The sequence below is a fragment of the Penaeus japonicus genome, unplaced genomic scaffold (genome assembly GCF_977035675.1).
Source record: "Penaeus japonicus unplaced genomic scaffold, GWHDUDI00000001_assembly GWHDUDI00000004, whole genome shotgun sequence".
NCBI lineage: Eukaryota > Metazoa > Arthropoda > Malacostraca > Decapoda > Penaeidae > Penaeus > Penaeus japonicus.
This window is the reverse complement of record NW_028234406.1, coordinates 9,719,004-9,731,503: the sequence shown is the minus strand read 5'-3', so window position 1 is coordinate 9,731,503 and position 12,500 is coordinate 9,719,004. Positions and strand designations below refer to the sequence as shown.

The 12,500-nt window shown below is 39.3% G+C and overlaps 1 protein-coding gene across 3 annotated transcripts in view; it reads right to left on the bottom strand.

Annotated features, from left to right (window-relative positions):
* Positions 1 to 11,969, bottom strand: part of LOC122254113 (uncharacterized) — a 13,976-nt gene extending 2,007 nt beyond the window's left edge. Inside the window, exons 1-8 of one of the 3 annotated variants that reach the window (XM_043017618.2) lie at positions 11,784 to 11,969; positions 5,816 to 6,016; positions 4,013 to 4,315; positions 3,407 to 3,503; positions 2,189 to 2,217; positions 578 to 750; positions 304 to 462; positions 1 to 216 (exon numbers count right to left, since the gene is read on the bottom strand). The exon at positions 1 to 216 is cut by the window's left edge and continues 100 nt beyond it. In XM_043017618.2, coding sequence (XP_042873552.2) covers positions 1 to 216; positions 304 to 462; positions 578 to 750; positions 2,189 to 2,217; positions 3,407 to 3,503; positions 4,013 to 4,315; positions 5,816 to 6,016; positions 11,784 to 11,796 — 1,191 coding nt within the window. In that variant the 5' untranslated portion in view covers positions 11,797 to 11,969. The remainder of the gene's footprint in view (positions 217 to 303; positions 463 to 577; positions 751 to 2,188; positions 2,218 to 3,406; positions 3,504 to 4,012; positions 4,316 to 5,815; positions 6,017 to 11,783) is intronic. The other 2 variants (XM_086536002.1, XM_043017619.2) reach the window with 2 other exon arrangements.
* Positions 11,970 to 12,500: the final 531 nt, after the last annotated feature.

Here is a 12,500-nt window from a genome sequence, read left to right as displayed (position 1 = left end):
CCGGCCACTTCTGTCGTCCCCGCGACTTCTACTATCATCTCCACGGCCACCCCTATCGTTGCGACTGCCTCTATCTTCGCTGCCCCCATAGCCTCCGTATCCACCTCCACCTCCTCCACCACCTCCACCACCGCCGCCGCCGCCGCCGCCTCCTCCTCCTCCTCCTCCTCCACGTCCCCGTTCATAACTGCTCTTTGGCCGCTCTGCCATTTGTACCTGAATCAAGACAAATTGTATTAGCAACAGATTTCTTGATTCAGTTGGAAGGATGATTTCATTGAGATGAATACTGGCAATGCTTACCTTGATATTACTGCCCATAAATGCTTTGCCATCAAACCACTGAATAGCTGACTTGGCAGTGTATGGGTCATCAAAGGTCACTGTACATTCTCCCTTCATTCTTCCTGTTGCCTTATCTTTATACATCCAGATTTTGGGACGCTGCGTCTTTCTATCCATCTGAGTTGAGAAAATTTATTGAGAGGAGAATGGTCATCATGTTTTGTATATATTCTAAAAAACAATATTTTCTAATTAAGTCAATGAAAACAAAGAGTGCTTATGTGCAATTTACCTTGATAATGCCAATTGCTCCAAAGTGATCCTTAATGTCATCTTCTGTGGCATTATCTGGCATGCCAGACACAAAAATGGTATCTTCCTGTGTTACCAGGTCGGAGTCTCTGGGCCGGTCACTTCGGCCGCCACCATCATATCGACTGCTCCCGTAGCTTCCACCACCACTTTCTGGACACCAACGTAAGAACATACATTAAAACTGAGTAAAATGCAATGTTGCTGGAGGATAATACTCAGAGTGGTCATCTGTTTACTCATAATTTCAATAATAATTAGTCATCTCTACAGACCACTATGCTATCATCACTCGATTTAATCTTAAGGTCCAAATATAAGTATATGCAACTATTATCCTCTAAAGTGCAAACGATGATTATTAACTAAACGCACGTGACAGAATCTTCAAGTAATTTTTGCACCTGGTAAATCTGTCCGACTAATTTCTCCTTGACACAGTAGATATGGCTTTGTACCTCACTTCTCAATATGAGTTAGTGCCAATATTGTCTCAATTTTCCTTTAGAATTCTGATATCAACCACAAGAAGTAGACTTGAACACATTCAATTCATAGAGATGAAACATGTACATAAGTGACATCCACTTCAGTTGACCAGCAACCTGACAACTTAGTCAACCGCTGGCTCTCTGGATACCCAGTGTGTCAAGTTTGCAACATGGCCAAACTTGGGATAGAAATTTCATGTCAAATATTTTTTGGGAGCACTGACTACCCACACTTCAGGAATATTTCCAAATATCAGCAACACATGGCACTTGAATTGCTTGCTAGCAACACTCTCCTAAATGTTGATTTCAAGAGTTCAAAACAAAAACACTGAAACCATCACTGGAATTCTCACACTACAGCACTAAAATAAGATAGTTTTATTGAGAAACTTCATGTCTGATTTCTACACATTCTGCTTGTATGATAATACAAGTGCCTCCTCCTTTTTATTATCGTGGCATCATTCAATTGATGTACTTCTCATTTATTAATTGTATACATCCCCAAACACGCAGTTTTCAGCAACAAGATTAGACTGATAACATTCATCTCACATACAAGATGTTCCAATACAATTGTGTTTTTTTACGACACAATTAATTTTTCACTTTAGACTTCTATACCTCAATTACTCAATATCACTAATTCATTCCATACATTTATTGTTCTAGCTAAAGGAATTTCGCCTTTTATGATAATCTAAGCATACACTTTAATAGCCTAAATATATGTATATAAGTGTTTGTCCTCAACTGGTAAGTGATAGTAAGAAATCCAATTCTATTTATATTTATACCAGATAATGTCTAGAAAATCAACACCTTACAGTTGAGGCTAAACAGTTATGCACAGACCATACACAAGTCTCAGCTGAACTCATTATTAATGAGAAGGAATTGCCATGCAAATGAGGTTAAATCAAAGGTCCAGTATGAGACAAGAGTACTTCCTTCTTGTAAAGCTCTCACTTTAGGAAACTTGGGAAAAAAGGAAAGGGGGTAAAAATACTTAATACCTTCAGTGAGGTCTTTGATAAGAAGGTGGTCTACATTTGCAAAACCGAAGAAAAACCACAAGCACCTGGTGGTGCTGTTACCTTTGTAATAACCTCTCCCTTGATCTCGCCTGTAAGGAGAACTTTTGACATCAGCAGCTCTGTTGGCACGATGTGGCTGAATTGTAGTAGGGCAGTCAGACAGTCAGGCAGTCATTGTCCAGTCAATAAAAGTAGCATAGATTCCAGAGTAACAAGCATTCAAGTGCATACATGGTTAATACATTCATTCAACTTTTGAGTCATGTTAACTGTAAGGCATATTAGAAGGCATGGACACACATGTGTGATAACCACATGGCATCAAGACCTGCTTGTCACCTGGCAGAGTAAACTCTTGAGCTGAAAGTCGGGTATAAGTCTGCTGGATTTACAGGCGAACAGACATCAAGGGAAGGTTGGTGATGTCCTCAACAGGATTACTTGGGTTTCTTCCTGCAAACTCTGCCTCTGGCCAATCAGCTGCCTCATTCTTACTCTCACCACCATCACCACCACCACACAGGTTATTATTTATCAGATGTCACACTAAAACTTCAGAACTTACATATACTTTACATAATACAATGCTAAAGCAAAATTTCAAAATTAATCTTCCCTGGCCTGACTGTTAAAACAAAAATCCCCCCCCTCATGTTAAATCATCTACATATTTTTATTCTCAATGGATGTACCACACAGAACAAAATAAACTAAAACAGTTATTGTTTATGCAATAAGTATGAAAAACTGTGCCCTACATTCCAACGTCATTCACACAATTTCTGGTGGATTTTGCATATAGAGAAGGTATTTTCAACACACTCATTTCACTCATATCATTTGCACCAATGATGTATGTAAACAACACAATATACAGATACCAACTCTTGATTTCCCGTCTGATCCATGTCTTACATAGGGATACGATTAACCTGTCAGAAAAACTAAGAATACAATTAAGTATTTGATTATAATACTCTCATAAAAAATAAATAAATAAAAAACAAAAGACTAGTAATATGAAAAACTGAAACTTGTATACCACACTAAAAGCAGTAACTTTCGAAATTTCCCTTACTGACCAATCCATAGAAATTACTCTGTGTTGAAATACACACCATGTAAGCCAAAGTACAATAAAATTGGCACTCCAGGTCTCTTCCTTGGAAGATTTCACATTGCAACCAACATGTTGAAACCCTCAGATCTCTCAACTCTGTGAGCAAGACTATCACACTATCAACACCCTCTAAGTGGTCTAGCGCTGGTTAAACTTACCTAGGAATGGGAGCCGGGGACTGCTTCAGCGGCGACCCGTACATGCCACCACAGCCTGGAGGGGCTGACAGGGGGGGAGGAGCCATGCCTAGACCACCTTGAAAAGTTCAGCAGTCTGCATTAGTACACACAGTATACTTGCCCACAACCTTGGGACACAACCATATCTCGGTCACTGAGAAATCTGCACGCCAACCTCTCCCCCAACACCACTAACCAATCCCAGGTTCAGGAAAAGACTACAGCTGCATGGATGGACACTTTGGTCACACAATTATTGAGGTTATCAATATGAATCTCATCCTCAAGTAATGAACAATACAGACACAAGATATGTAATGATATGATGCCTTCTCACTCATATAAACATAAATATATCCCTGTGTATGGTTACCTCTAGCTTTGTCAAAATTCAAGTCAAATCTATCGCGACAACAATCATATGTTTCATGTGTCCCATTTACCTATCGTGACTCTTGTCAACTCACTGTTATTATCTAAACACAATTACTACTGTTGGTCCAAAAGTAAGTCAAGTCATATCAGTCTTGTCAGTGCCATATTCCTGGAAAATAAACACACAAAAGCAAGAGAGATTAGACTTACTGTTGTATCCACCACCTTGCCCACCATAATTTCCATTAGAGGATGGTGGACCACCATAACTTCCCCCAGATGGGGGGCCTCCGCCATAGCCTCCTTGTGTTGGCGGTGGTCCTCCAAAATTTCCTTGGGCAGGAGGAGGCGAGAAGTTAGCACTGGGCTGACTACCACCATATGCAGTGCTTGCAGGTGTCTGTCCATAGTTTCCAGAGCCGTAGTTACTGTTCTGTTCATAACTGCTGTACCCGCCACCACCTGGTGCTGACTGAACTGGAGCCTGAGTTGGCGGCGGATGTCCGTACCCACCTGGTAGTAGTAGCTTAACCTCAGTCACTCTTCTCATTATCTATGCATTACTCATTACCATTCATCAATTTTATTTGTGATGCTCATTTTCTTTTAATCAGTAACAATCACCAGTAATCAATATCTTAATCATAACTTCAATCTACACCCTTCCCCACTTCTGACTAACAGATAACACAAGGGGAGAGGAGAAGGTGTTAAAAAACATAAGAAATACTTTTACAATTTGAACTATGGCAAGTCATAATTTCCCAGCTCCTTGTAACACTCAGCATTTTCAACTGTTTTCTAGATTTCATAAGGTCATCAATAAATATTTATAAATTAATTAGTTCTCTACCTAGATTCTCTTCCAATTATTCACCTTTAAGAGCAAGTATTTTAACATCTCATTTTACTCACAAATATGGAAACTGCTTTAAATGAAAGGAAAAAGAAAGAAGTTGAAGAAAATACAGACAATACTATAAAAACTTTCATATAATGTGAAATCATGAAAGAAACAGCAAGTAATAAACAAATAGCTTTCTACTCTACATTTCCAACTGTTGTTGGATAAAACAATCTAAATCATTTCTGTTATCTGCATACTATTAAGAAACAAATAGCTATCACTTATTTGCATCAGCATTAACAAAACTTCTGATAATGTCAGAGATGTTTTTTTTCCTTCTCAATACACCCTTTCTTAGCAACACAATACAACACAGGGAGTATCATTAAGACACAATGCTGAAGAAAGTGATGCAAACATGGATTCATGGGAGAGGACAGTGGAGAGTTTCCGAGACTTATGGCTTTCATGGCATCTCGCATCATATTTCACTTCATTATTCTATTAATAAGAGTTAACTCAACAAGAACTCGCTATCATTTCTTAAACTACTAGCAAGTAAATCCCTGTGCTTACATTTTTTTTTTTTTTTTTTTTAAGCATTACAAAGAATCAACTCATCACACAGTACTAATGATATCTAATACTACAATTTACTACAATGCATTTTAATGATGCAATGCAGTGTTGATATTGAGATTTTTCATGTGCATTCCAACAGTCATCCCTTTTATTTCAGTGATCTTGCATATCTCATTTACTCTATTTTCACACACAACTCCAAAATACAGTTCTCTCTCATCCCACAATCACAAAAATATTTCTCTTGTTATATCCACACATGTTACCTTGGGAATGGTTTCAGCTTTGCCAATTGAATTCTTTCTCTTTAGTTTACTTATTAATAATGTAGAGACACATCAATAAACTGACCAGATCAAATGCATACTAAAGAGTTACTCTGTCAACAGCCATTGCTAGAGGTTTGACAATGAGGTTCATCACTAATCTCTTCAGACATGAAACCACCTGAAACCTGGCTTGATTATAGTGATAATGACAAAACAAAAGCAAAGACAAAAGTAAAAATGAGAGAGAAAGAGGGAGAGAACGAGAGAGAGAGAGAAAAAATAAAAGAGAAATAGACCAAAACCCTTCTTCCTCACCTTGTGGAGGTGGGGCACTGTATGAAGGGGGTGCCGCATAAGGAGCTTGTCCCTGCGAGAAGCCCTGTGGAGGAGGGGTAGAGTATGCCCCGTAGTGTGGTTGTTGTGGGGGGAAGGCTGGGGCCGGAGGTGTGGTGGCATTAGGAGCACCACCATAACTACCATAGCTACCAGCACCAGCACCACTGCCGTAACTGTATTCTGAAAATACATTGTGCTATCAAAGTCTGTTTCTATTTGAAGTTAAAGAGTATTTCCTTACTGTAAAGGTCAATACTGTAACCACTTCAATTTTTTTTTTTTAATTCCAAAACTTTTGTTTTTATCTATTCTTAAAATTTACAGAAAACCTATTAGACCTGAATTAACATCAAACAGCTTGAAAATGCTAACAATTTCATTGAAATAATTTTCTGTACATGATATATATATTTGAATACATGCACACACATACAACCAAACACATACATACATAGGTAAAAGTATTACAGAGCTAATGTCCTATCTTGTGTAATTTTATTTAAATTGTATTTACATCCATTAACCCCTTCAACACAAGGACGTGTATACTGCGTCATCGCAGCCCTCGTGACATATCTGAAGACGCGCATACTGCGTCATGGCCGAATTGTGTTAGCATAAGTGTTTTTTCTTCCGGATACTGTATGAGAGCTTTCAGTATATAGGTCGTATATGAAACGATGGCTTACTTGACTTTCATTATTATTACATAGGAATGTGATTCTCTTGTCCCGGGAGAGGTAAGGATATACCCTACTAGCAATAATTTTATTATTTCTTTATGGAACATTATGTAAAAATAAAACTTGTTATGATTAGTTTACCATACTATTTCAACCGTTTTCTTTTGTCCTTTGAGTCACTGAGTTCTCTCACCAAGGTCACTCTTCTCACCTTCCTTCCAACCCATGTAAATAACTTGTCACATGCACAGGGGGAAGAGGTTGATTATCCATATATTTGATATATAGTACATGATGATTATGTTGAGTTTTGGCTTAAAAAATATTATATTCAATAGCGACGTTTACAATTTGGCGCAAACCGACATCCCGGATTCGGGGTGGGGGTGCGTTTTTTACTGGTTGTAGCGAAGCGGTTAAAAACATTTATTGTTATTTCCTGGGGTTTAATTGCCTTGGAATATTTTCCCATGGTACCCACATTTCTGCTATATATAATGGATAGTTTTCAATACTGTAGACTGTGTCAAGTCATATACCTTTTGTTTTTGTTTATTAGTGTACTTGCTCATGTGTGATTTTATCATAGTATGTCTGCATAGACAAAAAAAAAAAGAGGGAAGGTTATTATAATTCACAATGAGATATTCCTTTCTAGGTTTTGGCTATTGTCCAATACCTTTATGTCAGGGCCGTTTTGCCTCCAAATGATCTAAACGCTGGGGTATTTCAAATGTGTAAGCCTAACACCTCGGGATGTTCATCTGCTCTGGCCACAGCCAAGCATTTTGCGCTAGATTGCCAGGTGCGCCAGCCAGATGAAAAGTCATAACAAAATATCTAGCCCCTGGCGGCTGGTTCTGCCACCCCTTGACGTGATATCTTGTCACCCGGTGTTAATGGGTCAATACTACAGGGGAAAAAGATAACTTCACTCTATTTCCACCAAGTATGTTCACAGTGACTTATAAAGCACTGCCGCTGGAGTTAATATCAAGGTTGCCAACACAATTAGGAGTGCAGGGATATTTTTCACCTTGTCTTTGAATCCAGACAAGCTGATAATTGTTACTCAAAATACACATTGGAAAACAAGGGTATAGGCTGAATCTGGAAAGGTTTTGCTCAATAACGAGTGCCATTGGAGCCAAAACAGTCCAAACTTGCTTGAGAAGAGAGAGAAGTCTCTCCTGTCATGGTAAGTATAAATGTCATCCAGAATTTGGGCCTACCCTAAAAAGAGGTATCTCTGGATGCTATCTGGTGTCACTGGATTAAGTGAACTTATGTTAAACAGGTAATACTAAGGAAATGATTCCTTTTCAAGAGCTGATGCTAACTCTTCCATTAGATTTACCAAAACTACGCATACTGACAATATTACCAGAGCAACAACCACAGGCTTGTTTTGTATCTGCTGCTCCTCCATCATGGCCACTGCCATATTAACTCCCTCTTCCCATAGTTTCATGCTGATGCAGACCTAATGCTTTGAATCATTTGGGGGCTGACTTAACCCTTCCCCAACAGGCACTTTCCCAGGGTCGGACCACTTTTGTACTTCATTTTTCCTTTTGTTGAAATTACGAGCTAAATTTTCCTTGTTATCATCAAATATACCAACTGCCAATTAGAATCACATTAGTAATCTACTATATGTAGACTAATTCTATCCATACGGATGACTTAGACAAAGCCGAGAAGAACTGGCACAGAATAGCGCTGGATCGGCAAAGATGGAAAGAATTGGGGAAGGCTTATGTCCAACTACGAACCCTTACAAGCTGAGAAGAAGAATTCCAATCATAAGTCTAGAAAATAATAGAAAAATACAAATCATGAAATGCTTAAGCTCAGCCTGAACACCTGAAGGTGTGGCGTCTCAAAGTTTAACGCTCAATATGTTCTTGATTACATCTGGTTATTGTGTAGGTTAGAAACCCACGTATATGACTGACTAGGTGACGTTTGTCTGAAAATGTGAGCAACTGACAGTACAAGATATTAGGAATTGATATAATAAGCTCACTCACACACTCCCAGAGACCTCTTGGTTGGGGAATAATACTTAGTAGCATTCCTCAATTTTTTACATTATCATCTAGTGATGTTTCATCTATCATCCTTACACCCTTATTGGACAGATTGTACTCTAATCAAGTTTTTAATCCTACTAGGAACAAACTTTTTATTTTCATTTTATTTTTATTATTATTATTGTAATTATTATTTTTTGGGGTGGGTGGGTACCTGCCTTATCATTTAACCTGTTACCAACAGGGCTGTTTTGGCTCTAAATGGTCGAAACGGTGTGATATTTCAATCGTGCAAGCCTAATGCCCAAGACTATTCCTCTGTTCTGGGCGTGGCCAAGCACTACGTGCCCAACCACCCAGCTGGTCCTGCCACCACTCGACATGACATCTTGTCACCCGGCATTAACAGGTTAAAATATACAACTTTTAATTTTTTATGTATTCTTTCTTCATCTATTTTATTTTATTATTTTCTTGTATTCTAAATACTGAGATACAATGTCCCACTGGCCAATAGAGTACACTAACTCATTGAATGAGTGAAATCAGGATCTGCTCATAGTTGAAGCGCTCTCATCGTCATGAAGTATTATGGCTGTAATATCGCAAGCCTCTGAGCTACTGTATCAGTAAGCCTAAACATGCATTTTGTGATGGATTTAAGGAAAAATATAATTTAAGCTAGTCTGTGCTACCTGGAGGGCGGAGAAAACACTTTCCCCATAACTCTGATTTTTAGCCAGTGCAGTTAGATCGTTAGGTGCCCCATCCGCAATGGGTTAACCCGTTAACGACGACTGACGTGTTTTTTTGTCATACATGACGCAGGAGCTCTGGCCTGACAATGGGCGTCATAACGTTTGGGGATTTTGGATCACTATGTTACTTTATTGTGCTATGAGTAATGAGTGAGTGATGTTGACAATTGCAGTCATAATTATTATAACTGCCGTAATATTAAGCAAAATGGGTTTCAACTCGCATCCAAAACCTAGATGGCACCACTTTCTTCTAGCACCAGCAGGAGAGAGAGCCTTGAATGGCACCCATCTACGGTCTCTAGCAAGCACTATCTCTATAAAGCGATGGCACATAGCAAATTCCCGACCTATTGCTCTAAAGTACTGCAGATGAAAGATGTGCAGGCAGAACGAGAGGAGGAAGGTGACTCACACCATGCCCAATGCCTACAATGTGCCCCTGTGCCAGTAGGGATGCCTTTTATTGTGGCACTCACTGTCAAAAACACAAAATTCCTTCCTCTTCCCTACCTCTTCATGTCATCTTCATTTTGGATGGTTATAAGTTTCGTGTTCGTTCGTGACAGCACACAAATACGAAAAAATAAAGTTGCTTTTTGCCCTCCCTTGACACAGCAATACTTTTATCACAGTGAGTATAATGAAAAAAATGAGTTGATATGGACCCTGAACTACAATTCTAGTCAACTGCAGAATTGATAGAGCCTGCAACATGACTGGTATGTCTCCAAAAACAGTACACACAAAAACAAAACACAAAAATGGCTCTAGCTCTAGAATGAGTGACTAAAAGGGAATAGGAAAAATCAAGGTATATTGCTGAAGCTGCCTTGCTCAGAAATAAAACCCATCCTGGAGCCTGGGTAAGCAATTCTATTCCACAATACAGTTACGGAAAAGGTAGAACGTAGTTTTAGCACTTATGTTTCAGTGTCAGTGAAAGTGTTTTTTGTATTTTTTTCGAATTGCACTATGCGATACAAAAGAGGAAAAATAGAAGAGAGAGAGAAAGAGATAGAAAAAACAGAGGATAGAGCTTATAGGTCCCCTTGGAACTTATCGTCAAGTAAAGAACCCCTCATGCAGACCCATCTTCATGATAAAAACCGGCTCAAAACTTGCTCTAAAAGCCAAGCCTACTGATTTAGGAACAATTAAGGAGTACGAAAGAAGTATGAGCGGCCAGTCGATCTAGAGTAGTTCTCATGACTGTCGTCTATGGACGACTTAAAATTCCCGAAACAATTTTTCCTGACAGATGGTTCTCTTCCAAACAAATGTATATCAGGTAATATAAAACCACACCAGTCAGTTGCTCATCATTGTAAGATAAAGGTTGAATACCCTGAGCAAGTCAATACCCTTCCCTACTATCAGAGCCCAGATTATGGAGAACCGAGGGAATCACAGATTACAGACACTATTCATGAGTTGTAGAGGGTGAGAGGAATCTATTGGTAACACTTTCAGGGTATTTAATAACATAGTAGTATTCTAAATATTTGATTAATTTTTCAGTATTTTCTTTTTTTTAAGTTTGTCAATATGTTTGTAGTACATTTCGTCAATATGTTTGTAGTACATTTCAAGCCTTCCCAAGCTATTATGGTTAATATCATTGGTATGGTTCTTTCTAGTTGACTACCATACCTGGACAGTAGTTTAAAAAAATGCTAGTATTAGCCAGAATCGCTCTGAAAATTCCAGTCCAGAGGCGTCATGGAAGGCAACTAACCTTGTACGTATTTACTGGTTATCCACAGATTGCCAACCTGTTTGATGATTTGTCGTCAAACAGGGACACAGTCTAATCTATCTTGACTAATATGCATGGTGGAGGGTTGTTGGCCTAGGGAGATGTGTGGAGGATGGAGGCCACAGAGTTGCTTGTTGACATGATGCTACTTTGGACAATTACCAAATTGACTATCAGTCATATGTAGTGCTAACTTTAATGAGTGATGCATGGCAAATAGTACATAATAACCTATAATTCTCGTGTGCTTTAGTAACTGATTATTTCCAGTGACAGACATTACTGAAGTACCGAGTGGCAACCTCTTCTTCTAAACATTAAGAACATTCCAACGGCCTCGACTGCGCATCAGCGAGAGAGGCGCCCCACGCGGCTCATGAGAGGAGAGGAGAGGAGAGGAGAGGAGGCCTACCGCCACACTCCTCGCGAGAGAGCGCCTTTTCCTCCCCGGAACCCTGAGGAAAACCCTCGCAGGCCACAACACAGGGGGGGAAGGGGCAGGAGGCCCACGTGAGGATCTGGCCTCGTTTTAACGGCCTTTCCTTGGGCCCTTAGGCATCCATGGCGGGCTAACGCTCCCACTATTCCTCTCGCCTACCGCACGCGAGGGACGGAAAAACAGCCAGGGCAACAAAGGAGAAACTTGAAACAATTTCCGGAAGAACAAATTCCTGTCAGAATTATAACATACAACCTACGAGTTTAACTTACGTGTGTCCCCCATTTTGTGCCCTCCTTAAGAGATCTTTTCTAAGGCAGAAATCTTGCAGAGCCACCACCTCTGGCACTGGCTGAGCACAAGAAGCTTATATTCCCTTGAAAGCCACTACAAATATTTGTGAGAGTGAGCGTTTGTGGCCGCGTTGTCGGTCTCCGCGACGCCGCCTGCGATTGGCCGGCCAAGCGCACTCGCACTGCGCATCCAGGGACCCTGTGGATAAATCTGTGGTCGCTCGTGTGGAAAAGGCAAATATTAGGATTTAAATCACTGTCAACAGTTGCTGAGATTTTTTGTCATTAGGAAAATATTACTTTACTGGGTTTGATTTAAGTATATGTGAAAAATTGTTATCAAGGAGCTTGAAGATAAGGCATAGTGATATCCGGCTGTATTTTTAGGGTATCTATGCTTGTTTATTGTAACTTCAATATCTGTATTGAACATTTTGACCACATATGTATATATATATATATATATATATATATATATATATATATATATATATATATATATATATTCCTTTGCTGTAATTATTTTTGCTGTAATTAAAAATCACCCTTAAATCTCCTTATCATTACAAAACCTTCCAATTAAATATTCATGGACATCATACTACCTTCTAACACGCAGTTTATTTTTCCTCCATGAAAAACCCCGTGTTTACAAGCGAAACCCTCAAAATTCTCATCAAATATGGAGTAAGGCAG